The sequence below is a fragment of the Zootoca vivipara genome, chromosome 2 (genome assembly GCF_963506605.1).
Source record: "Zootoca vivipara chromosome 2, rZooViv1.1, whole genome shotgun sequence".
Classification (NCBI taxonomy): domain Eukaryota; kingdom Metazoa; phylum Chordata; class Lepidosauria; order Squamata; family Lacertidae; genus Zootoca; species Zootoca vivipara.
The window spans coordinates 105,671,899-105,694,896 of record NC_083277.1 but is presented as its reverse complement, the minus strand read 5'-3'; the positions used below and the strand labels follow the sequence as shown (position 1 = coordinate 105,694,896).

Below are 22,998 nucleotides of genomic sequence, written 5' to 3'. Positions count from 1 at the left end.
CCAGGGTTTTCCCTTGACTCTGGAGTGGGGATTACCAGGAAGAATGAGCTGAGTTTTGTAACAGGGGCTCCTCGAGCCAACCATACAGGAGCTGTGGTGATCCTGCACAAAGACAACGTCAACCGCCTGGTGCCTGAGGTTATCATCCCAGGAGAGAAGCTCACTTCATCCTTTGGCTATTCCTTGGCTGTGGTGGACCTCAATCATGATGGGTGAGCAAGATATGATGGAGGGAGCATTCTGCCCGAATGATGCTTGGGCCCATTCTCTGTTTTAAAGGCCACCCTGGTCTGTTGGGTGGTAATAAGAGCATAAGATGCCCAACTAGCAGGAGTTACAGCACAGGTGGGCAAGGGATACAGGAGACGTTAGAACTGGGTTTGGTTTACAACTTGCTCCAGTGATTTACAAGATAATGGACTCCTAACACACATTGTGAGAGCCACTATGGTGTAGCAGCTAGAACAGTGTCAAACTAAACTAGAGGTATGGAACCTGAGGCTCTCCTAATGTTGTTGGACTCCAATGTCCATCAGCCCCAGCTAACCATAGTCAGGGATGATGGGAGTTGTAGTCCAATAACATTTGGATGTGTTCTTCCCTCTTGGACTGTGGGTGGGGGTGGGGATAGGGTTGTCAATATTTCAGCTGGCTAATGTAGCATCTTGAGGTGCAGACACTACAGTACTAAGCAGTGCTGTTTATCTCCATGATACAAAAGGCTGCACCCACCTGGTTTCTGCACATTAAATTGCCAATAAATGCATAGTAACAAATCAGGCTGTTTTTCCCCCCTGGTGGATTAACAGTCCTTCAGAAAGTGAGCTGCGTGGGGGAAAATAGGAGTAGCTACATCCCATCTAAAATGTGGAATCCTATTATTCCATGGGATTAGCAATTCCACTCTTGGAAAAGATGTGGGCGATAATGTCTTCCCTGTGGGCTTCTGGATGCACAACCCCTAGCAGGGGAGAATACGACTCACAGCACAGTGAATGAAGAGTAGCAATGTGTTGGTTTTGCTATAAGAGGTTTTGAGTCGCTTGCTCTGTTTCCCATTCTGGGAATCCAATGTGGTTACGGATACTCTAAGAGCAATGGGTTTTTCCATGGCAGCCGAACTCACTGCATGTTGTCTCTAGCTGGATGGACCTGGTGGTCGGAGCACCGAACCTCTTTGACCGCAAGGAAGGGATCGGAGGAGCAGTCTACGTTTATATCAACCAGGCAGGGCACTGGGACAATGTCCTCCCCATCCGCCTCAATGGTTCCTATGACTCTATGTTTGGCATCACAGTGGGGGCTGTTGGAGACCTCAACCAAGACGGCTTCCAAGGTGAGAGAACTGAGAGAGCCTGTGGGGGCTCTTGAATTGGTCTGCTTGAAGTAGCTATGACTGTAGGTTTAGAGGCAGGGGGTGTCCTGTCAAGGGTCACAGGGGAAGCACAGTGGTATCCAATCAATGGTCTGAGTCAGCAATTCAAGGCGTAAGTCCAAGGTACCAACAGCACCTGCAGGACCACGGAGAGCTCCCTGTGGCAGCTAAACAAGCTGTTGCCTCTGCAAGCACCTAGCTAGAACTGAAGCCTTCTATATGTTGACTGGGCAAGTAGTGTAGTATGGCCCTCCTCCCAAGAGGGGCTGACTTGTTGTTAAAGGGCTCCTTTCCTTATTTTGCAGTCTTTGACTCCTGTAGCTTGGAGAGACAGGGCTACTATGGGAGACTCTTCTGAACTAGAGGAGAGCAGCAGGACTGTGTCCTACGGCTGAAAGAATCTAGGTTACTGTTTTGACATATCTCCACTGGTTTTGAAGTCATTGGGGGAGGCATAGCGAAGCTGCCTTATACTGAGCCAGACCATTGGTCTGTCTGGAAGCTCCCCAGAGTTTCAGATGAAGGACATTTGCAGCCCTACCCGGGGATTGAACCTGGAACCTTCTGCATACGATGCAGAGATGCTCAGCTGCTGAGTTAAGGGGTTTTGATGAAGTTCCTGCCAATTCTTCCCTCCAGGATGGAGCTATAACCTCATCCTCCTCTGAGACATCCATTATGCAGTGCATGGTTTTGGGGGTTTTTTTCGAAATAGTTTTTATTTGATTTTTACAAAGTCATTCACATAAATAATATTATTACAAATAACAAAAGTTGCACAAGATTCTTCTGAATCTTAAGACTTCCCTCCTCCGTGGGTTCTTAAGTAACTTTTTTTAACTGCATATTTTAACTCCACCTATTTTGCAGTCCTCCACTGAATCCAAAATCTATGTATCATTGCAAGAGTTATTTAAAACCTGCCAAATTCAAGTGTTTACAGTAGTCTTTCAGATACAATATAAATTTGTCCCATTCCTTGTTGAAGTTTTGATCCTCCCGATTTCTGATTTTCCCGGTTAATCTTGCCATCTCTGTGTAATGTAATCCAATAGTTTCATCTGCCAGTCCACCCTAATAGGTATCTTGCATCTTTCCAGCTCTGGGCAAGAAGCATGGTTTCTAGGTCATGGCTCATGACAAGGGAAATCTAGGAATCGAGCTGAGTGTCTGCATTTGAAAGCCATCTCCCTTTGCATCAGTGGAATGAACTTCCAAGTGTGCATGTTTATGACTGAAGTGTATGACTCTTGAGGATCAAGATGGGAGAAAAACATGGGCAGGTTAAAGGAGGGGGAGTAGCTGCGTACGTGCAAATGTGAAACAGGAAAAAAATGCAAGAGGATGTGATGATCTCAGAGGTGTGGATATCTTGTGCTGCCCTGGTTTATGTGATAAAGATAGGGCAAGGTGTGCCTGCTTTGTAGACTACTATGTACATTAAGATGATCTGTGGCAGTATGCAATTATGTGAGAGTCTGAAATTAGGTTGGCTGCGTGTGAAATGCTGGCAGGTGGGTCTGATGCACCTGCAGCCATTTTTGCCCAGGCACCATGCGACAATAGATGGGGCTTCCTTGATGTGGCATTGTGGCTCTTCAATATATCTGGGTAGAATTATACATCTCAGTTCATTTCTGAGAGCCAATAAGAAGTCCGTTAATGTGGGAGGCAGGGACAGTTCTTACCATTGCTGTTGTTCGTTTTCTTCCAGACTTTGCAGTGGGAGCCCCATTGGATGGCGATGGCAAGGTCTACATCTATCACGGCAGTAATTCAGGGTTTGTCACCAAACCTGCTCAGGTCAGTCTCCCTTATCCCCACCTTGCAGTAAAAGGGGAGCGATTTGGGGAACACTGCATTCCTGTGGCCTTCCTCCCATTTCCCTCTTGGCTGTGCATCCTTCCTTTGCTCTCACCCCAAATCATGATCCAATATATCACCACTACTACCCTGTTTTGCCCCCATCATCCTCTGCAGATTCTGACTGGGGAGAGTGTTGGCGTCAAGATGTTTGGATATTCCTTTTCTGGAGGGTTGGATATTGATGGCAACCTCTACCCAGATCTCCTAGTGGGATCTCTTTCCAACACAGTAGTCCTATACAGGTGAGCATTAAAAAAAAAGGACAGAGGAATGAATCCTCATTGATTTGAGATGCATAAAATACATTGCAGTACAGCAACTAGCCCTATGGATTCACAGTCTGACCGTATTTAACCCACAGTCTCACACAGCCGCTTTCCCTTAAGAAGGCATGGGGTGCTCCTCTTTCACTGGGAGATTCTCTTGTCCTGTCTTGTCCTGCTTGCAAGCAGAAGACCAGATAGCAGGAGGAGGTCCCTGTGGCAGAGCAGGTCCAACAATAGAGAGTCAGTACAAGTAGCAGATAAGGTCATACCGGAGTGTCAGAACCCCGGACAGCCCCATGCTGCCTATTTAATCCATCAAGGTCTGGCATAGCTGTACAATTTGTCATTTTTGCCAGGTTCAGTGCAGGAATTTGAGACCAAGGTGGGCTTAGTGATTGTATGATTCTGGCCCTGAGGGGTGCTGACTTGGGGGAGGCTTCACTTTAGGGCTCTCTGGGTGGCTAGGTTTTGGTTTCGTGACCACTGCCTGGTGCCCCCATTGCCATGCTCCTTGTCTCTCAGGTCCCTCTATTTCACTGATGCACGTTGGTAATTTTTTTTTTTAGACTCTGGACTTAATAGTCTTGCAGCAGTGGGACTCTTTAGATAGCAATGTGCACTGTTTCACTTCCTTTGGAATGGGATAAGCCAGGGGCCACGACACATCCATGGGCTCTGTACAGAATCTCCTGAAAGCTGCTGACCACCACATAATCTATGGTCACCAAGGGATGACACCGAAACTGTAGTCCAAATCCAGAACTCCTGCAGCCAAACCGTTCTGCAAAAGAGATTGCTTATGTCAGCACAGGAAGGTGGCTGGCTTCTGGACTCCATCACCACTGTGATGTGACTGTTCAGACTTTTGTAAAATGTCCTTTCCTTCTGCTGCTGCTGCTGCTGCTGCAATGTGTGTCAGAAAGAGGCTGATAGAAAGCATGGACGTTGCTGGGACTTTGTAGGGGGAAACAGAGAAAGCAAGACAGGGAAGATAAAATATCTCTTCGCTTACATCTGGGAGCTTTCCCATCCTTACTTGGATGTTCTGTTGGAGTTTCCTCGAATGCACAGCAAGCAACAACCTTCTTAAGAACACTGCATTACCAGGCAGGGTCCAATGACACACCCACCCACCCACCCAAATTTGTCTGCAAGTGATCCAATCTCTTATGCATGTCCAATCTACATTTTAGATCCCGACCTGTCATCCGCATCTCCAGAAATGTCACCATCTCCCCCCAGAATGTTGACCTGGAGGCTATGAACTGCCGCCACCATGTAGGCATTTGGTGAGAACTAGTCTTCTTAATGCACAGTCTCTTTCCTTGCTTCTTTGCCACTCTTCCCGTTCCCTTTCACAGGTGATGCCAAATGGTGCTTTCAAGAATGCGCCTATACACCTGTTGCCTTATCCTCTTGCATGTTGTTAGATATGCCCCAGTTTGAAATCACACCAGTGCAAGTAGATAAATAGGCGGTAAGATAAACGGTGTTTCCGTGCGCTCTGGTTTCTGTCACAGTGTTCCGTTGCTCCAGAAGTGGTTTAGTCCTCCTGGCCACATGGCCCGGAAATCTGTCTGCGGACAAACAGTGGCTCCCTCGGCCTGAAAGCGAGATGAGCACCGCAAACCCCATAGTTGCCTTTGACTGGACTTAACCGTCCAGGGGTCCTTTACCTTTTTACCTTTATCTGATCCAGTGGACCTAACGCTGTGCCAAACCCTTGCGTGGCTCTACGGGCAGGATTTTTACAGTCACCAGAGCAGAGCTATCTGATGGTTCGGGCACCTTGTTTTTCTGGCGCTGTTTGTCCAGTTAGCATATCTCCTGCCAGAATCCCACAGTGCAGGTGTGGTCTTTGGGGTACATCTAACGATTTGGGGGAAGTCTCGATTTTGCCTAGGGGGAGTGACACACTTCAGTGTTCATAGGCCTCTTAATCCAGGACTAGTCCTCTTTAAGTCTCGAAAAAGGAGCTACCCCATACCCAAGATATGTTCAGGCCTACTGAGCTCAGGAGAGTTCTACTGTTAATAAGAGTTTCTTCTCTGCTTCCTTCCTTAGCATGGATGTAAGAGCCTGCTTCAGCTACACTGCCAACCCCCCAAGCTACAGCCCATCCATCAGTGAGTATTGGCTGGGCCTCCCCAGTAATTACTTGTTGCCTTGTGGTGCTTAGCTAGGTTACAAGGCAGCGCACTGTGTTCCGCACCCCCCTGTTGCATCTGAACTTTTTAGTAGTATCTGTCTCTCAGCACTGAGATAATAAGCAAACCCAGGAGATGCTGAATCCTGACACCAATAGAAGCAGCTTTCTGTCTCTTCCTCTTTTGCCCTCTCCCTTGCCCCAACTCACAGCCTCCGCTCCTTCCCCCAGTGCTTGAGTACACTTTTGACGCTGATACTGACCACCGGAAATCAGGCCAGGCTTCCCGAGTCACCTTCCACAACCAGAAGCCCACAGACGCTGAGCACCAGTTCTCCGGGGTAGTGGAGCTGCCCCAGCAACATGTCCGTTCTTGTACCAAGGCCACACTACAGCTGAAGGTGGGTTTCTCACTGGAGCACCCCTGGGCTGCCAGAACCACCTGCAATAGCTTTGGGAGCTCAGCCACTTAAAAGTAATTGAGGAATAAAAGAACTTGGGAGTTGATGGGAGCGGTATGGCAGCCCTGTTTAAGCACTAGGCTTACAACCCACACTATCCCTTCCACACCCCCAGCTTTCTTGTATCCCTGAGTTAGAAACCTTGTTCTGGGTCACTGGGTGGTATACAAGCCAATGGGACGCGGGTGGCGCTGTGGTCTAAACCACTGATCCTATTGGGTTTGCCGATCAGAAGGTTGGCAGTTCAAATCCACATGACGGGGTGAGCTCCTGTTGCTTTGTCCCAGCTCCTGCCAACCTAGCAGCTCGAAAGCACGCCAGTAAACGGGGTGGTGTTTCCATGAGCTTTGGCTTCCATCACAGTGTTCCGTCACACCAGAAGCGGTTTAGTCATGCTGGCCACATGACCCGGAAAGCTGTCTGTGGACAAACGCCGGCTCCCTCGGCCTGAAAGTGAGATGAGCGCCGCAACCCCATAGTCACCTTTGACTAGACTTAACCATCCAGGGGTCCTTTACCTTTCTACCTTCATACAATCCCATGCTGCGTGTCAGGAGGGAGGAACATTTCTTTCTGACAAGGGCCACGTTCCCTTGACTGTAATCTGTTTAGGGGCTGGATAGGATCTGAGCAGCAGGGGGTTGGAATTTGTTGCTGTTTTGTGGGGGGAAAGGGAGTCATGGGAATTTTCTCTCTCCATACAAAACAACAATGCCCTCTATTGCAGGACCAAGTCCGGGACAAGCTGCATCCCATTGTGGTGATGATGAACTACAATATCAAGCATGCCCGCAGCAAGCGCCAGGCCCATGGCGCCACGCTGGGCCCACTAATGCCGGTGCTGAATGTTGTGCCACCCAGCACTCAGAGGACAGAGGTAGGCATGTGTGACAGCTGGTTCCAAGGCTGAAGCCTGGATCCCCTTCAACACGTGAGCAGCAAAGGCATGTTTCATTGTGAGAAACAAATGAGGAGCCTTATGTCTTGCCATTGCCATTTATTCTGTCTCCTCTGTGTATTTGGCTTGTTCAGAGATCTGCACTATGCATTGGGTGGCCCTATAGCAGTTTTTAAGTGAGTGCTTTCCTCCTGTAGGGGACCTTTGTAAGAGTGCCTCTGGAGCTGCACCCGCTTGTAGCTCTGCCATGCCCACCCATACCTTTTCTGTTCCCCCAGGTGAATTTCCTCAAGCAGGGATGTGGGGAGGACAAGATCTGTCAGAGCAACCTGCAGCTGAACTACCGGTTCTGTTCTCGTGTTGATAATGCTGTATTCCATCCCCTGCCCAGGTAAGAGCAGGGTATGAATTATTACCTGGCGGTAGCATTGGTATAATTGTTTGGTTTTGCTGTGTTTTCTGTTCTTGTAAATCATGGGGTAGGGGTGGGGGCTTGCTGGGGCTGAAAGGTGGTACAAAAATGTTTTTATAAAAATTAAAACAAATAATTTTAGCAGGAACATTTCTGGTGTCACACAGTAGTTGTGAGTGAGGAAACACACAAGTTGCTGTGCCTTACCGTGCATCTCCAACACAATGGCATCCCTCCTAGATTTTTGTGAAGGGATGCTGCAGAGGTCAGCCGTAACAGGGAGCTGGTTGAGACTGGGACCAGTTCATGTAGCCATAATCCAGGCATCTCCAAACTTCGGCCCTTCAGATGTTTTGGACTACAATTCCCATCTTCCTCTACCACTGGTCCTGTTAGCTAGGGATCATGGGAGTTGTAGGCCAAAACATCTGGAGGGCCGCAGTTTGGGGATGCCTGCCATAATCCCCAAAAGACCCAAGGCCTTCATGGTAACCTCTCTTCCTTTCCTCCAGAGGCGACGATGGCTTGGATGTTTTTTCCATGAGTGACCAAAAAGTCGTAGCCCTTGAGATCCATGTCACCAACTTTCCTTCGGATGCAGCTGAGCCACAGCGGGATGGAGACGATGCCCACGAAGCCATGCTGCTTGTCTCTCTGCCACCTACCTTGTCTTATTCTGCTTTGCGCCTCTATGATGCCATGGTACACATTGGAAACGGCTGTAATATACTGTATAGTAGCTGTAATATACTGTATAGTCCACAGAGGGAAGCATAGGAAAGAGCTGGTCTATGGGATTGGCTGAGATGGCACTCAGAATAGATGCTTCCAGCGGTGGCTGGTGCCCTTTGGGACTGGTAGGGCAGGCCAACAGTAGGTGGTGCCAGAACCAATGAGAGGCGGAGCCTTGGGGGAATCAAGACAGGTTTGTGGAACAGTGCCTCATTTACCCTAATAGACCAGCCTCCACCAGCTACTTCCGCAAAGGAGGCAGCTACCTCTGTGGTTGGAGGCTGACCAGAGTTTGAGTCGCTGACTTCCAAGGAGGTTGCTTTAAATATTTGTGCAAAACGCAATCGCCCTGCTCGTAAGCCAGAAAAGGCTACCAGAGCTGCTTACAGTCAAATGGTTTTTTTTTTTTAAAAAAAAATGCAGTCCCCACCCACGGGCTTACAAATACACAATTAAAATACACAATACAAAGGGAATGGCAAGGGGCAAGGGGAAAGAGGCAAATTCAAGCACCAGTTCTTGAAGTTCTTAACACGATCGTAAATAAAAGCTAGGGAACACGTTTGGCAACTTTTGATGGTAACTTAGAGTAGTATAGGCTATTGAGCTATTATTTATATAGTTCAGGAGTGGCCAACTCCCAAGAGACTGCAATCTATTTACAGAATTAAAAACTGGCAGTGATCCCCATTTTTTAGGGGTTCAGGTCAAAGTTTTTGAGCTTTTTATTTTTTTTTAGGGAGGAGGAAAACCCAATTTTTAAGGGTTTTAGGGGAGAAAGAGGAACAGCCACTCACCAACAAATCGATGGGGAAGGGAAACAAACAGCCTCACTGAGTAAACTCCGTCTTCCATCCTGCAGATCGTGCAACAATGAAGGGCGGGGCGAGGGGGAGGGGGCGATGGACCGCAATCTACCAAAACGTCCCAGGGATCTACCAGTAGATCGCGATCATCCTGTTGGACATCCCTGATATAGCTCAATGAGTGACAATTTCCATATCTTTCCATTGCTTCAATCCTTGCCATATTTTTCTGAATTATTTGCAATCTGATCTTTGGGGTGTGGAAATTGTTCGAGCCGAAAATATGCAGTCATTTATTCTCATCACATTGTTTGGGAACTTTGGTGCAGGATTTAGATCGGTGTGGGTTGGTAGGTTTTGTTTTCTTGTTAGCATAGATCAACACACAGCCCTGCAAACCTTCTGGTGATGAAATAAAAACCTTGTCTTTCACAGGAGAAGGCCCCAACCTGTATGTCTAACCAGAGTGCCTCTTATATGGAATGCGAGCTTGGGAACCCCATGAAACGTGGAGCACAGGTGAGGTTCGGATCGGCACCACCACTCCCTCCCCTCCATGCTTCTTTCGCAGCTCTTATTTTCACCTTAAACCCACTCCATTCCTCTCTTCAGGTCCGGTTCTACCTTGTTCTGGAAACCTCAGGCATTACCTTGGAGACCACCGAGCTGGAAGTAGGGCTAGAACTTAGCACGTGAGTAGGGCATCCCTTCCTCCCCAGAATTGAGCTTGCTAGATCCAAAGCAAAAGCACATTGCAGGAGCTCCTCCGCAAGCAATGCAAGACCTGTACGAGCTTATTTGGGTAAATTTACAAACGGTGGCCCCGAGCTCGGATCTTGCAAGGTCAGCCTCCAAAAAAATATAAACTGCTAAGCAACTTGGGTTTGCTTATGTTTTTGGAACTCGTTGATTAGGTATATTTTGCTGTCATCAGAGGATTGTAGAAATTCCTTAGGTCAGGGGCTACAGAGAGGCTGCAGTAGGTGTCAGGCAGTTTATCAAGGGAAAGAGAGGGTTCAGGTAGCAGAGATTGGCATGTGGTGGTATCAATCCCTGTCGGGCTTCTCCTGTCCAAACTGGTGTTTATTGCAGCTGTATTCTGCAAAATATTCTTGACCAGTGCTGTTTTTCAGGGGATACTCGAGGGTACGCAGTATTGGCACCACTTTGTGGTGTTGTTAAAAAGTGCGGCACTTACTGTAAACATGGTGAGTACCGGCACCTATTTTTCTAGGGGAAAAAAAGCACTGTTCTTGACACAATAATTGCTGGTTGGTTTAGCCTGCTTTATTAGTTGTTCTGCCATACTTCCCCAATAGGGACACGGGTGGCGCTATGGTCTAAACCACTTGGGCCTGCCAATCAGAAGGTCGGTGGTTCGAATCCCTGTGACGGGGTGAGCGCCCGATGTTCTATTCCAGCTCCTGCCAACCTAGCAGTTCGAAAGCATGCCAGGGCAAGTAGATAAATAGGTACTGCTGCGACGGGAAGGTAAACGGTGTTTCCGTGCGCTCTGGCTTCCAACACTGTGTCCTGTTGCGCCAGAAACGGTTTAGTCCTATTGGCCACATGACCCGTTAAGCTGTCTGTGGACAAATGGCCTCAAAGCAAGATGGGCGCTACAACCACACCGTCAGTCACCTTTGACTGGACTTAACCATCCAGGGGTCCTTTCTCTTTACCTTTCCTTTACTTTCCCAGTGCTACCACATTGCAGTCCAGAGGGGCTTTAGTACAACAAAATTAAACCATAACAGTTGTTGTAAAAAACCGTACGAGATGTCGGCAGCATATGCACTGATAGGAAGCATTGTGATTGCCCTTAAATCTTTTAGGCACAGACAATATTGAAAGTGAGCTTGCATATGATCACCATGATAGCATAACGAGCGCTAATCAGCATGAATGTGCAATAAAACATGCAGGGCCGGCTCTAGATATAGTCCTGGTGGTGCCGGGCGCCGGGCTGGCAGGCAGGGCGCTGCGCAGCAAAGCCGCACGGAAGCCGTGCTGCGCGCTGCGAGGGCGCCGGAGCGATCTCCGCGCCTCAGCGCCAGGGCGCCCGACCTGCTCGAGTGCCCTAAAAACATGGTGTCTGGAGGGACCCGTAAGCTGAACTCCTCCAACTCTCCTCTCTCCTACAGGATCTCGGAGCAGCCTGGGTTGGCCCCAGTGCTAGCACGTGCCCACGTGATCATGGAACTTCCTCTCTCTGTTTCTGGGTAAGGGTCACATGGAGATAGTTCACATCCAGTTCAAGTCAATGCAACTTCATTGTCAGAGTGTTAAAACGTTTTGCATCTGCTGTGAGATACATTCAGAACAGAAGCATGCATGATAAAAAGCCACCTGGAATTTAATACAGTGGTACCTTGGTTCTCAAACTTAATCCGTTCCGGAATCCGTTCCAAAACCAAGGTGTGCTTTCCCATAGAAAGTAATGCAAAATGGATTAATCAGTTCCAGACTTTTAAAAACAACCCCTAAAACAGCAATTTAACATGAATTTTACTATCTAACAAGACCATTGATCCATAAAATGAAAGCAATGAACAATGTACTGCATTATAACATAATTAAGACAGTATTGTAGATGATAAAAATTAAAATTATTTTTTTTTCTTACCTGCACTAATGAGAGTCATTGTTTGGATGGGGGGATTTTATCGATTTCCGCAATCAATCAATCAGTAGCTGAACTGGGTTCCACACAGTCACAAAAACAAATTAACCAAAAAAGCCTCAAAAACAAAAATGCAAAAAAATAGCAAAAAAAACACCCAACTTAATCCATTCCAGAAATCCATTTGTCTTCTGAAATGTTAGAAAACTAAGGCACAGCTTCTGATTGATGCAGGTGCCACGGAAATAATAGCCGACAGCCGCATTGGATGTTGGGCTTCCAAAAAATGTTCAAAAACCGGAACACTTACTTCTGGGTTTTTGAAGTTTGAGAACCAAGGTTTTTGAGAACCAAGGTTTTTGAGAACCAAGGTACCACTGTATTTGCTCATGGATCATTCTTTAAAAATCCACCTTGTATTTTAAATTTTGATATAACAATTCCTGCATGTCATTCTTCCATGAAGCCCATTCCAAAATGCTGCAATGGTGGAAAAGTTGCACTGTAAGAGGAATCACATGCAAATGTGTTAAATATGTGTACAGTATTTTGTTCATAAGAGTATGTTGGGCTAGCTTGATACACAAGTCAATCCCCACTCCCAGCCTGCCTTGACCTTCTCTGCCAATCTCGGGAACTTATTTTCTGCCCTCATGGGTAGTGAACTGCACACCAAAATAAATTGGTTCTGTCCTGAATCATTGGTACCAGGGGCAGTGCCATTTATGTCTCTTGCCCCCCCCCCCGAAAATTTAAATGGGGAGGGACTGGATGTACATTTCCAATATAGAATATAAAAAACAAATAAAATAAAACCTACATACCTATTAGGTCCATAAATTACTGTACAGCATATATTCAACAAAAAACAGCGACAATTTGTTGTTGACAAAGAACAGCTGGACATATAAAGGGCCCCATTACCTTCAGTAGCTTAGGGAGGGCCTTGTCAAACCTAAATCCGGACCTGACCAGGGGGCCTGTTCACATGGCCAAAGAGATTAAATCGAAAAAGCTACGCTGCTTGTGCAGAAAACTCAATGCACATCTATACAGAGCAGATTAACAGAGATTGAGGTCACGTCCACCCCATACATTTAAAGCTTTCTTATACCTCTTTGACCTTCATGACTTCCTCAGAGAATCTTGGGAACCCTAACCCTAACCCCAACCCCAACCCCAACCCCAACCCCAACCCCAACCCCAAACGATGTGGGGAGACCTGTCACAGAGCTGCAATTCCCAGCAGCTGTGATGTGGCCTGGGCTTCTGTTTCTCCAGCTTCCCATGCACTCTCATCTAATCTAATAATCTGTGGTGTAACAGTTAGAGTGTCGGACTAGGACCTGGGAGAGCAAGGTTCGAACCCCGCTCGGCCACAAAGCTCACTGGCCGACCTTGGGCCAGTCACCGTCTCTTAGCCTAACCCCACCTCGCAGGGTTGTTGTGAGGACGAAATGGGGACGACGACGACGACAACCACATACATCACCTTGAGCTCCTTGGGAGAGAATAAATAATCTAATTAATAAATGATCTCTTTTTTTCTGTAGAGTGGCCGAACCAAATAAGCTCTTCTTCAGTGGGGTGGTGCGGGGTGAAAGTGCCATGAAGAGGGAACGTGAGGTGGGCAGTCCTGTGCTTCTCCAAGTGACGGTAAGTGACACTTGTCCCCTCCAGATCAGAGAGTTTGCAACCACTTCAATCAGAGTATTTCTAGAGTATCGTAGCCAGTTACTGCTGGAACGCAGGAGGTTTGGAGGTGGGGGTCTGCTCTGAATAGGGAATGGGATCTAGGCTGTTTGAGATAAAGAGACTGTGGGTTTTTTTGTTTATGGTTGCTGTGTCCTCCCTGTGCAACTACCGATTTACTTTCTTCCTTTATATATCAATGGGAGCACGTCAAATATCCTGCTCCAATAATCTTAAGCAATCAAGCAATCATTTATTGTGTGTCACTAAAAGCCATTTCAAATTCAATTACAGACCCAGCAAGCCAATTAAAACCTGTTAAAAGAAACATTTACAATAAGTTAAATTAAAGAATCGCCTGCACAGTCTACAGCATTGTCTTTTGCATAGCTGGCACGAGTACTTTTTTAGTGACTTTAGGAAAATAGGGCTGCCATGCATGTGACAAGTGGATCACAGTCAGATAATAACCAACATATTTTCACCTCAGGGTTCTGTCCCTGTGGCGGTGCAAGCATCTGTTCCAAAAATCTCTTTCTGGGGATTTGATGGAGCTGACAATGGGGAATATAATGGGGGAGATCTTCTCCCTCACCTACCCCACAAATGCAAAGAATAGCAAAGAATAATCTTAATCAAAGTTACTTAGATTAATCACCAAATATGTATGTGCCTTTTCAATGCATATTTATGGATAGTGGGGATTTCACTCGTGTTAATAGTTATTAACAATTGGAGGGGGTACTTAGTCAAGCTTAATGCAAAGCACACAAGTGTAACCTTGTTTATATGGAGTAAAACCCAGGGGGTGGCGCGAGGTTGGAGGAGGAGTTTGCTTCCCTTCAGCACCCAGTTTCCCTTTCATTCTCCTCCAACACAGCTTGTCCCTCTCTGTCCACACACCAGGTCTCAAACCAAGGCCAGTCCCTGAAGACGCTGGGCTCAGCCTTCCTCAACGTCATGTGGCCCCATGAAATTGCAAATGGAAAGTGGCTCCTCTACCCACTGAAGCTGGAGCTATCATCCCAGCCTCAGCATCGCACGATCTGCAGCCCAAAACCCAACTCACTGAATCTGGCTCTGGTAGGTGTCGTGGGAACTTGACAAACAGGGGTTGCATGATAAACAGGCAATGTTGATGATAGCGGTTGCCCCACTCATCTCCTCTCTTCTGGGCAGATATGTCTTTGATTCTGTGGTACTAGTTGCTGTGGTGTTTTTTAAGGTTCATTTGTCGTTTTCATGGTGAACATAAAAATAGTAGTCAGGCCCACATGCTGCTGCCAGGTTCTTAATAAATACCTGCTGTTTGTAATAGTGAAAGCACAATTAATATTGTGTATTCATGATTTCTCCTCGGGATGTCCAAACATTGCCCATTCTTTTTTTCCTTTTTTGCACTTATTTTTGCCTTCCTGGGTGGAAAATTTATCTGCAGAAAGAGATGTGGCTTTTTGTTTTTGCGTTGATACGAAGTGCACAATTCCTGGTTTTTGTTGCACTCTGCGTCGTATACACAACCGGCAGGTGGAGCAATTCTAAGTGGGTCTGGGGAGGGGTCAGGGTAGCTATGTGAAGGGGTCTTTGTGGGCGCCTGTATGGAAGTTTTGCCAAGCTCTTCAGCCTGGTGGAGCTGAACATCTTTCATTCCCTCCCTCCCCCTTCATTGAAAGCAACTGGGTGGAGGAATATCTGTACCATCCCTAGGCTTTGGTGCCCTGGGCTTGCTATCACCAGTAAAAACACCTGTTGATTTCTTCCGCATGTGCAGCAGAAGCTCTGCAGCGGCATAACCCCTGTCAGTGGAGACTTGTAGGTTTCCCACAAGCATCTAGTCAGCTACTGAGAACAGGATGGAAAGTAGATGGGCCACTGGTCACTCATCTGTTCTTAGGAGACCAGTGGACAGACAACTCTGCCATAGCCTAACTCCTCCAGCAACTACCGTGTTTCCCCTTTTTTAATACGTAGTCAGAAAGTAAGCCATGGCAGGGTTTTTAACCATTTGAGAGCTATAAGACATACCCCGAAAATAAGCCATACTTCCGCACCAGCTAGCAGGACCCAGCATGCCGGCCACGACAGGAGGAGGAAGCCTGCCGGGTCGGGTCAGTGCCCGGAAGCGGCGGTGGCTGCTTTAGTGCCAATAAAGCGTGCAGCAGTGCCGCACGGAGCACCAGCCAGCAGGACCCAGCTCCTGCAATGCCGGCCGCGGCAGGAGGAGGAAGCCTGCGGGGTCGGGTGGGTGCCCAGAAGCGGTGGCGGCTGCAGCGCTGACAAAGCGTGAAGCAGCGCCGCACGAAGCACCAAGGGCACGAGCGGCAGGAGGAAAGAGAGAGAGGCTCGTTACTTGCGGCACTTTAAGAGAAGCAGCCAGAACCGATCTCCACATTCCGAGCCTCCCTTTTGCGCGTGCGGGCATGTTAAAGCCCCGATCACTTCACTCCCCACTTCTTCCTCGCCATCCCTCCCTTTCACGCGTTGCCTTGACCCCGCAGCCCCCCTCCCTGGCCATCTTCCCCTAAGTGCAGCGCTGCTTCGTGAGCGCTGCAGCCGCACGCTCTCTGTGTGTGCTGCAGCCGCACGCTCTCTGTGTGTGCGCGCGTCTCTTTCTTTCTCTCCCTGTGCGTCCGTCTCTCTCTGTGTGTGCGTGTGCGCGCGCGTCTCTCTCTCTCTCTCCCCCGTGCGTCTCTCTCTCTGTGTGTGTGTTTGTGCGCGTCTCTTTCTTTCTCTCCCCGTGCATCCGTCTCTGTGTGTGTGTGTGTGCGCGCGCGTCTCTTTCTCTCTCTCCCCCGTGCGTCTCTCTCTGTGTGTGTGTGCGCGCGCGTCTCTTTCTTTCTCTCCCTGTGCGTCCGTCTCTCTCTGTGTGTGTGTGTGCGCGCGTCTCTTTCTCTCTCTCCCCCGTGCGTCTCTCTCTCTGTGTGCGCGCGTCTCTTTCTTTCTCTTCCTGTGCGTCCGTCTGTGTGTGTGTGTGTGTGTGTGTGTGTGTGCGCGCGCGTCTCTCTCTCTCCCCCCCGTGCGTCTCTCTGTGTGTGTGTTTGTGCGCGTCTCTTTCTTTCTCTCCCCGTGCGTCTCTCTGTGTGTGTGTTTGTGCGCGTCTCTTTCTCTCTCTCCCCCGTGCGTCTCTCTCTCTGTGTGCGCGCGTCTCTTTCTTTCTCTTCCTGTGCGTCCGTCTCTGTGTGTGTGTGTGTGCGCGCGCGTCTCTCTCTCTCCCCCCGTGCGTCTCTCTGTGTGTGTGTTTGTGCGCGTCTCTTTCTTTCTCTCCCCGTGCGTCTCTCTGTGTGTGTGTTTGTGCGCGTCTCTTTCTTTCTCTCCCCGTGCGTCTCTCTCTCTGTGTGTGTGCGCGCGTCTCTTTCTCTCTCTCCCCCGTGCGTCTCTGTGTGTGTGTGTGTGTGTGCGCGCGCGCGTCTCTTTCTTTCTCTCCCTGTGCGTGTCTCTCTCTCAGTGTGTGTGTGTGTGTGTGTGTTTGCGCGCGCGCGTCTCCCCCCCCCCCACAGAGAAAAGGTTCCGCTTCGGCTCGTCATTCAGCCGCGCGCGCGCGCCAGGGGCATGGGCCCAAGCCTCGTCCCCCTCGCGCTTCCCTCACAAGCATCTCAGAGCGGGACGGGTCACGGCCTCCCTCCTCATTCCTCGGCCGGCGTGAGAGAGCCCGGGGAGCAGAAGGATCCCAGGTTTAACCCCCAGGTACCCCCAAGTTTGAAATTCTGGAGAGCTGCTGCCAGCCTGGTTGACAGTAAAACCTGGATAGCACAGTAGGCTAGAGTGTGGTGTTTATAATGTGCGCGGAAGAGAGCACCGAGTGTCCTGAGCCAGTGGGACCCAGTTGTACCAGCACTTAAAAAAAAAGACACCCCCTGAAAATAAGCCACCGTGTGTTTTTTTGAGGGAAAAAAGTTATAAGACGGTGTCTTAAAAAAGGGGAAACACGGTAACATGGTGGGAGAGGAGGGGGCCAGGATTGCTTCCTCTCCCAACCAATGAAGTTTTGTTAACTAAATCATAAATCAGTCCCTGTCCACAAGGATTTGTTCTATGCTGTTTCCCATACCAAGACACGGTCAGGTTCTAATCACTTCTGTTCAAAAGCTCCATCTTCTGTGTGCAAAAGCATAGGGCTGGCTTTGTTTCACATTCTTCTTAATTCAAAAGCACAGAACTAAAGTTAATCTAATTCAGGGATCAGCAAACTTTTTCAGCAGGGGGCCGGTCCACTGTGCCTCAGACCTTGTGGGGGGCCAGACTATATTTTGGGGAAAAATAATAATGAATTCCTATGCCCCACAAATAACCCAGAGGTGCATTTTAAATAAAAGGGCACATTCTACTCATGTAAAAACACGCTGATTCCCAGACCGTCCATGGGCCATATTTAGAAGGCGATTGGGCCGGATCAGGCCCCTGGGCCTTAGTTTGCCTACCCATGATCTAATTCATCAATTCACGTGTGTATCAGTTTGCTGGTGTTTTTTTCCTGCCTTGTGTCCAGTGTGTGCGTTTAATGGATCCTCGACAGTTGCCTGCAAATCCGTTGCCTGCCTGAGGCAGCGGTGAGGACCAGTTTTTGGTTTGTGATCAGAAAACGACACGTTTCTGAAGTGTCCCCAATCCCTTGCTCTTTTCTTTAGGAGCCTCTTCACCAAGGTAGGAAGAAGCGAGAGGCCGAGCCGCCTGAGGTGCCCACTAGCCGGCCACTGACTTATTGGGGAAAGCAAAAAAATGTCACATTGGTGAGTGAGATTTTTCACGTTCATAAAAGACGTTGAAAGCATTATGTCTGCTGCCCCTCCACTCAAATTTTGCTGTCTCTTAACCTGTTTTTCATTAAACAACCTTAAACACCTGGGTTTTGATGGATCACTGATGTGTAGGATATAATTTCCGGCAAACCGACTGGTACTAAAATCCTTGATGACTCTCTGCCTCATGCTTCAGGACTGTGCTGTGGGTACTGCTCATTGCCAGCTCTTCCAGTGTCCTCTCTACAGCTTTGACCGTTCAGCTGTGCTCAGCATCTGGGGCCGTCTCTGGAACAGCACCTTCCTAGAGGTTAGTTGGGCTCCCCCTGTTCGATATTAGATGAACAGCAATATGTGCAAACCTCTGGAGTAGACCTCGCAAATTAAGGACTTCTCCCTGCCCAGCTAATTTCAGGTCACAAAGAATATGTTTTAGGGAGTATCTCCATGAATTGTGTGGCTTGGCTCACAGCAGTAATTTCTTGCAGTCCTAGATGGGAGAGTTCCACTTAAAAGGGCCATTTAGAATCTAAAATGAAGTCACACATCGGATGCAAGGGAACCATTGCAATACTCATGGCAATGGTTTTCAGCATCCTAATTGCAGGCTTGTCCATTCCCTGGGATAACTCTGTTGGTAGAGCAGGGGACTCTTAATCTCAGGGCCATGGGTTGGAGCTCCACATTGGGCAAAAGATTCCTCCATTGCAGGGGGTTGGGCTGGATGGCACTCAGGGTCCCTTCCAACTCTACAATCCTATGATTCTAAGACTTTTGGTTATTCTGAGCCCTCTTCCCTTTTTGCCCTTAGGAGTACTATGACACGACATCGGTGGAAGTGATTGTTCGAGCCAGCATCACCGTGAAATCTACCATTCGCAACCTGGTTCTGAAGGATGCCACGGTGCAGGTACGGGAGCCTCGCGGCTTAGCTCATTTGCCCCTTGTTATTTTCCTTGCGCAATCTGAAATACTTTGCAGCCAAGGACAATTTGCATCTTTAGGTTGTGAACTGCCCTGTGATCTTTGGGCGAAGAGCGGCGTACAAATTTAATAAATGAATAAATGATTTCTACAGTTATGCCTTTCTCACTGTTCCCCCCCCCCCCCGTTGCTGCTGCCGGGTCAGAGAGAAGGGGAATCTTAACCGAAATCATAAATAAACTCAGTGCAGTTCCACTTCTCCCTGTCCCAGTAAAATATGCAATGCCCATTTAAAAAGGGAGGGGGGAAGGATACGAAAATGAGGAGCGAGATACTGTCCAAGAAAACCAGCCTTTTAAATCAGATATGGGCTTTTATGCACATAGCCCAGAGTGTTGCTAACAGTATGGGATGCCATGCAGACTGAACCTCCTCCCAAATAGCAGCAGCAGACTGTCCAAAGATACTACCAGTCTGTAAGCACCCTTAGTTTGATCACAGTCTTTTGTTTCAGAAAGTGCCAGCGATAGTGGTGCCTGTTCCTCAGAGAGGGAGGTGGTTTTACAGCCGAGCTGAGCAGTGGCTTAGGCTGCCATTCTTCACCACGTTTTGGCCTGCTCTCTCACTTTCTGCAACTTGCTTTCTCCCCCCCAGATCCCAGTGATGGTCTACTTGGATCCCAGCATAGCCGTGGCACGAGGCGTGCCTTGGTGGATCATCCTCATTGCAGTACTAGCTGGGATCCTAGTGCTGGGGCTGCTCGTCTCCATCTTATGGAAGGTGAGCTGGCCTGGAGAAAGGGGCAGCGGTGACCAGGGTGTTTCTGTGGGGCTTTGCCTCTCTTCCAGGGGTTGTGGACTCTCCTTCCTTGGAGGTTTTTAAGCAGAGGTTGGATGGCCATCTCTCATAGATGCTTTAGCTGAGATTCCTGCATTGCAGGGGGTTGGACTTAGATGACTCTCAGGGTCTCTTCCAATTCTACGATTCTACGATTCTGTGATGCTGGAGCAGAGTTTACAAGGTGGTTCCAGTTTACTTCACCACACTAAAATTTGAATCTGGGCATCAAGGGTCCATTATTGCAAATAATGGCCTTGATAAAGACCCTTGGAGATTATTCCCATTGCAACAAATGTCCAACCCCTAGACGCTATTCCCCACAGCCATAGAGCCCCAAGGTCACATCCTTTCAAAACGATTGAACCGTATCAGCTGGGATTTACATTTTGGAGTTAACTGCCTGGTGGCAGGCAACCTAAAGCCTCTACCCATGGATAATGATGGGAGATGGATTCCGCTTGAGGGGTACCCATGAACACAGATGAGTCTTAGGATGCCATCCTGTTGCTGCTGCTCAGGCCTTTAGACCCCATCCTTGGAGACAGATCATATGCAAAGCTGATAACGCCATTCATACTTCTCCTCGCTCCCAGTGCGGCTTCTTCAAGAGGACAAGCCGGGAATCCAAATACTCCGCGAACTATTACCGGGCTCGGCTGGCCATACAGCCGTCTGATGCCGATAATCAGGCCATGGAGGCCTAGCGGTAATGCCCGGCCTCGCCGCCTGACTGACCCCCTGCTTGTACGTGTGTAGGAGTGAGGGCACAGATGTGGGAATGGGAATAACAAGTGATGGAGTGCTCTTAATGTGAGCTCACTAAAAATATTAGTGCATGTGCAAGCAAACAGCAGGCCAGTGGACTTCCAAGTATGCCCTCAGTGTACCCGGGAGTGTGTGTGTGTGTGGAGGACTTTGTAGATCGTAACATACAAGAGTGATTACCATTATTTTGTGCATGTGGATTTCTTGGCGGGTTGCAAGGATGTTGACTGTTAAAAATACATCGCCATGAAATAATCCACGGATGGTCAAGGACTTCAAGAAGCACTAGCACCAAAAGCCTAAATGCTGTTGGAAATGACGGCATGTGAGAGTGTAGCAGAATATAATTCTGCAAATGCCTTGAGAGTCAGGTGAGTGCCTGCAAAAAAAGCAGGAGTGTGAAGTACTTAGCTGCTACTCAGGTATGTGCTCACAAGTGCAGATGACAGTCGACAAAATCTTCGGGCTAGTTAAGATAGCTGGTGCCTGGATGGCATTGCTGGGCACTCAATGAGTCCCTAAACCCACTGCAAACCCCTGAAGCTCCCTACCTCTATTGTATGTTCTCCTTAGCGTCACTGCTTGTTCTAAGTAAGTCAGCAGCTAGTGGCAAGGACAAGGAGCTGCTACCTATCCTCTCTCTCTCTCTGCATTGGGCCCATGGTTTTACTTTATGGGAACAGATGCCCTAATTCAGCACTTCTGAACCTCCAGTGTCCAGACATGCAGGTCCTTCTATCTGGTCTTGTTTTATCTCCTCCATCCCAGCAAGCTACCACAGCAGACAGGATGTGTATATTCAAAACACCTGGCTTCCCATTAGGACTGCCAGAGTATCTGCCTTTGCTCAGAATATTTCGTGTGCTGTAGTAGCACTGGGGAAACCTGTGACTCACCAGATGTTGATGGGACTCTTTCTTCCACCAATGGTAGCCAGCATGACCAAGGGCCAGGAATGATAAGAGTAGTAGTTCAATGAGATTTGGAGGGGCACAGATTCCACCCTACAAGCCCAGAATATGGTAAACATCCCCCTGGATGTGGTGCAAAAGTGCAAGATGCTTTTCAGTAATCGGCTAGCAAATGCACACAGGAGGGGAAATCTATAGACGGCTGCAAGGGGGTGAGAGTGCCCTGATGAATGAATCCTCACAAGTGTTTGTAAGTGTTAAAGGTGCATGCGAATAGGCTATGTCTTCCCGATGCATGGTGTGTGGTGAGCAGGCTCCACGCCAGGGGATGAAGAACGGGGTCTGGAGAGGACCCCTGGGAACATACATCATCACCGCTGGTTACAGCTGCAGGATGCAGCCCATGGGTTGGTGGCAAAACAGCGGGCATCCTGCCCTGCCTTCCAGCAGTTCCATTGGGGAATCTGTTCATTACTTTCATAGATTGAATATTGTGGCTTCTTCTTCCCCAGCTTGGCTTCTTCAAACGTACCCGCTACCATGAAGACAAAGTGCCGCAGTATCATGCAGTCAAGATTCCTCACCAGGAGCGCCAGCTTTTCCGTGAGGAGAAGACGGGCACCATTACCAAGAAGGACTGGGTCACTAACTGGAATGCGGAGGGCGATGGTCACGTTCCTGTCTCGGCCTAGATACATCCCTGCCCTGGCCTCCCTGTGGCATGCTTCTGATTGGCAGAGAGAGCTGCCACTGGATAAACCTTTGTGTTGGCACCAGCCTGGCTGATAATAGGGTTCCTTGCCTGCTCTCCTCTCTGGAAGATCTGCGGACACTGGACTGCCCCTTTCTTGTGGGGGATTCAGCAGAGATTCAGGGGGACACGTGCTTAGCCATGGAGGTTACGGTGACAGATTATGCAAAGCCAAAGGTTGCTAAGGATAATTTTTTTTCTGGTATTCTGCTTTTCCTTGCAAAGCTGGGCAGCAGCCATGTGGAAAACTGAACGAGCAGCAGGAGGAACCCTCTATTTCTAGTTTCCTAAAGCGTTTATCTGCTGGGAAAAGAACTTTGCATTTTGCTGCTGAGAGTTGGAATAGCATCTATCACTGTCTACTCTGCTGCAAATGGGGCATACATTTGCTACAAGACCTGATTCTTTGGGAAAGAGAAGAACCTGGATTCCTTGGGTGTGTTAGAGGGGTTCAGAGCCAAAAAAACCCCCCACACCCAACCACCCCTGGTGAAGAAGACGAGAGATTCCCCCTTCTTGAGCAAGATCGTTTTTTTCATGCTAGCTTTTTGTAATTTATTTTGTCTAACTAATATTGGAGAGCCTTGATGCCTGAAGTTGAGAACTAGGTTGGGTTTGAGACAACATGCTTTAGTGCAGGAGTGAATAACCGGCAGCCTTCCATATGAAGTTAGACTCAAGCTCCCATCAATCCCAACCAGTCCAGCCAAAATGGTGTGGGATGATGGGAAATTGTAGTCCAGCAGCATCTAGAGAACCACATGTTCTCCATCCCTGGTATAACAACAGAAGTT

The 22,998-nt window shown here is 48.4% G+C and overlaps 1 protein-coding gene across 7 annotated transcripts in view; it reads left to right on the top strand.

Annotated features, from left to right (window-relative positions):
- The window catches only part of ITGA7 (integrin subunit alpha 7), a 71,462-nt gene extending 48,787 nt beyond the window's left edge, over nt 1–22,675 (top strand). For 5 of the 7 annotated variants that reach the window (XM_035103880.2, XM_035103877.2, XM_060271997.1 and 2 more), the window contains 20 exons: nt 5–212; nt 1,143–1,336; nt 3,090–3,178; nt 3,356–3,483; nt 4,701–4,796; nt 5,572–5,633; nt 5,885–6,054; nt 6,842–6,991; nt 7,291–7,403; nt 7,937–8,126; nt 9,398–9,481; nt 9,575–9,654; nt 11,107–11,184; nt 13,139–13,241; nt 14,184–14,360; nt 17,903–18,004; nt 18,210–18,323; nt 18,825–18,923; nt 19,592–19,717; nt 21,966–22,675. In XM_035103880.2, the coding sequence (XP_034959771.2) occupies nt 5–212; nt 1,143–1,336; nt 3,090–3,178; nt 3,356–3,483; nt 4,701–4,796; nt 5,572–5,633; nt 5,885–6,054; nt 6,842–6,991; nt 7,291–7,403; nt 7,937–8,126; nt 9,398–9,481; nt 9,575–9,654; nt 11,107–11,184; nt 13,139–13,241; nt 14,184–14,360; nt 17,903–18,004; nt 18,210–18,323; nt 18,825–18,923; nt 19,592–19,717; nt 21,966–22,145 (2,543 nt within the window). In that variant the 3' untranslated portion in view covers nt 22,146–22,675. Of the gene's footprint in view, nt 1–4; nt 213–1,142; nt 1,337–3,089; nt 3,179–3,355; nt 3,484–4,700; nt 4,797–5,571; nt 5,634–5,884; nt 6,055–6,841; nt 6,992–7,290; nt 7,404–7,936; nt 8,127–9,397; nt 9,482–9,574; nt 9,655–11,106; nt 11,185–13,138; nt 13,242–14,183; nt 14,361–17,902; nt 18,005–18,209; nt 18,324–18,824; nt 18,924–19,591; nt 19,718–20,370; nt 20,522–21,965 lie in introns of all 7 variants that reach the window. The other 2 variants (XM_035103879.2, XM_035103878.2) reach the window with 2 other exon arrangements.
- Nucleotides 22,676–22,998: the final 323 nt, after the last annotated feature.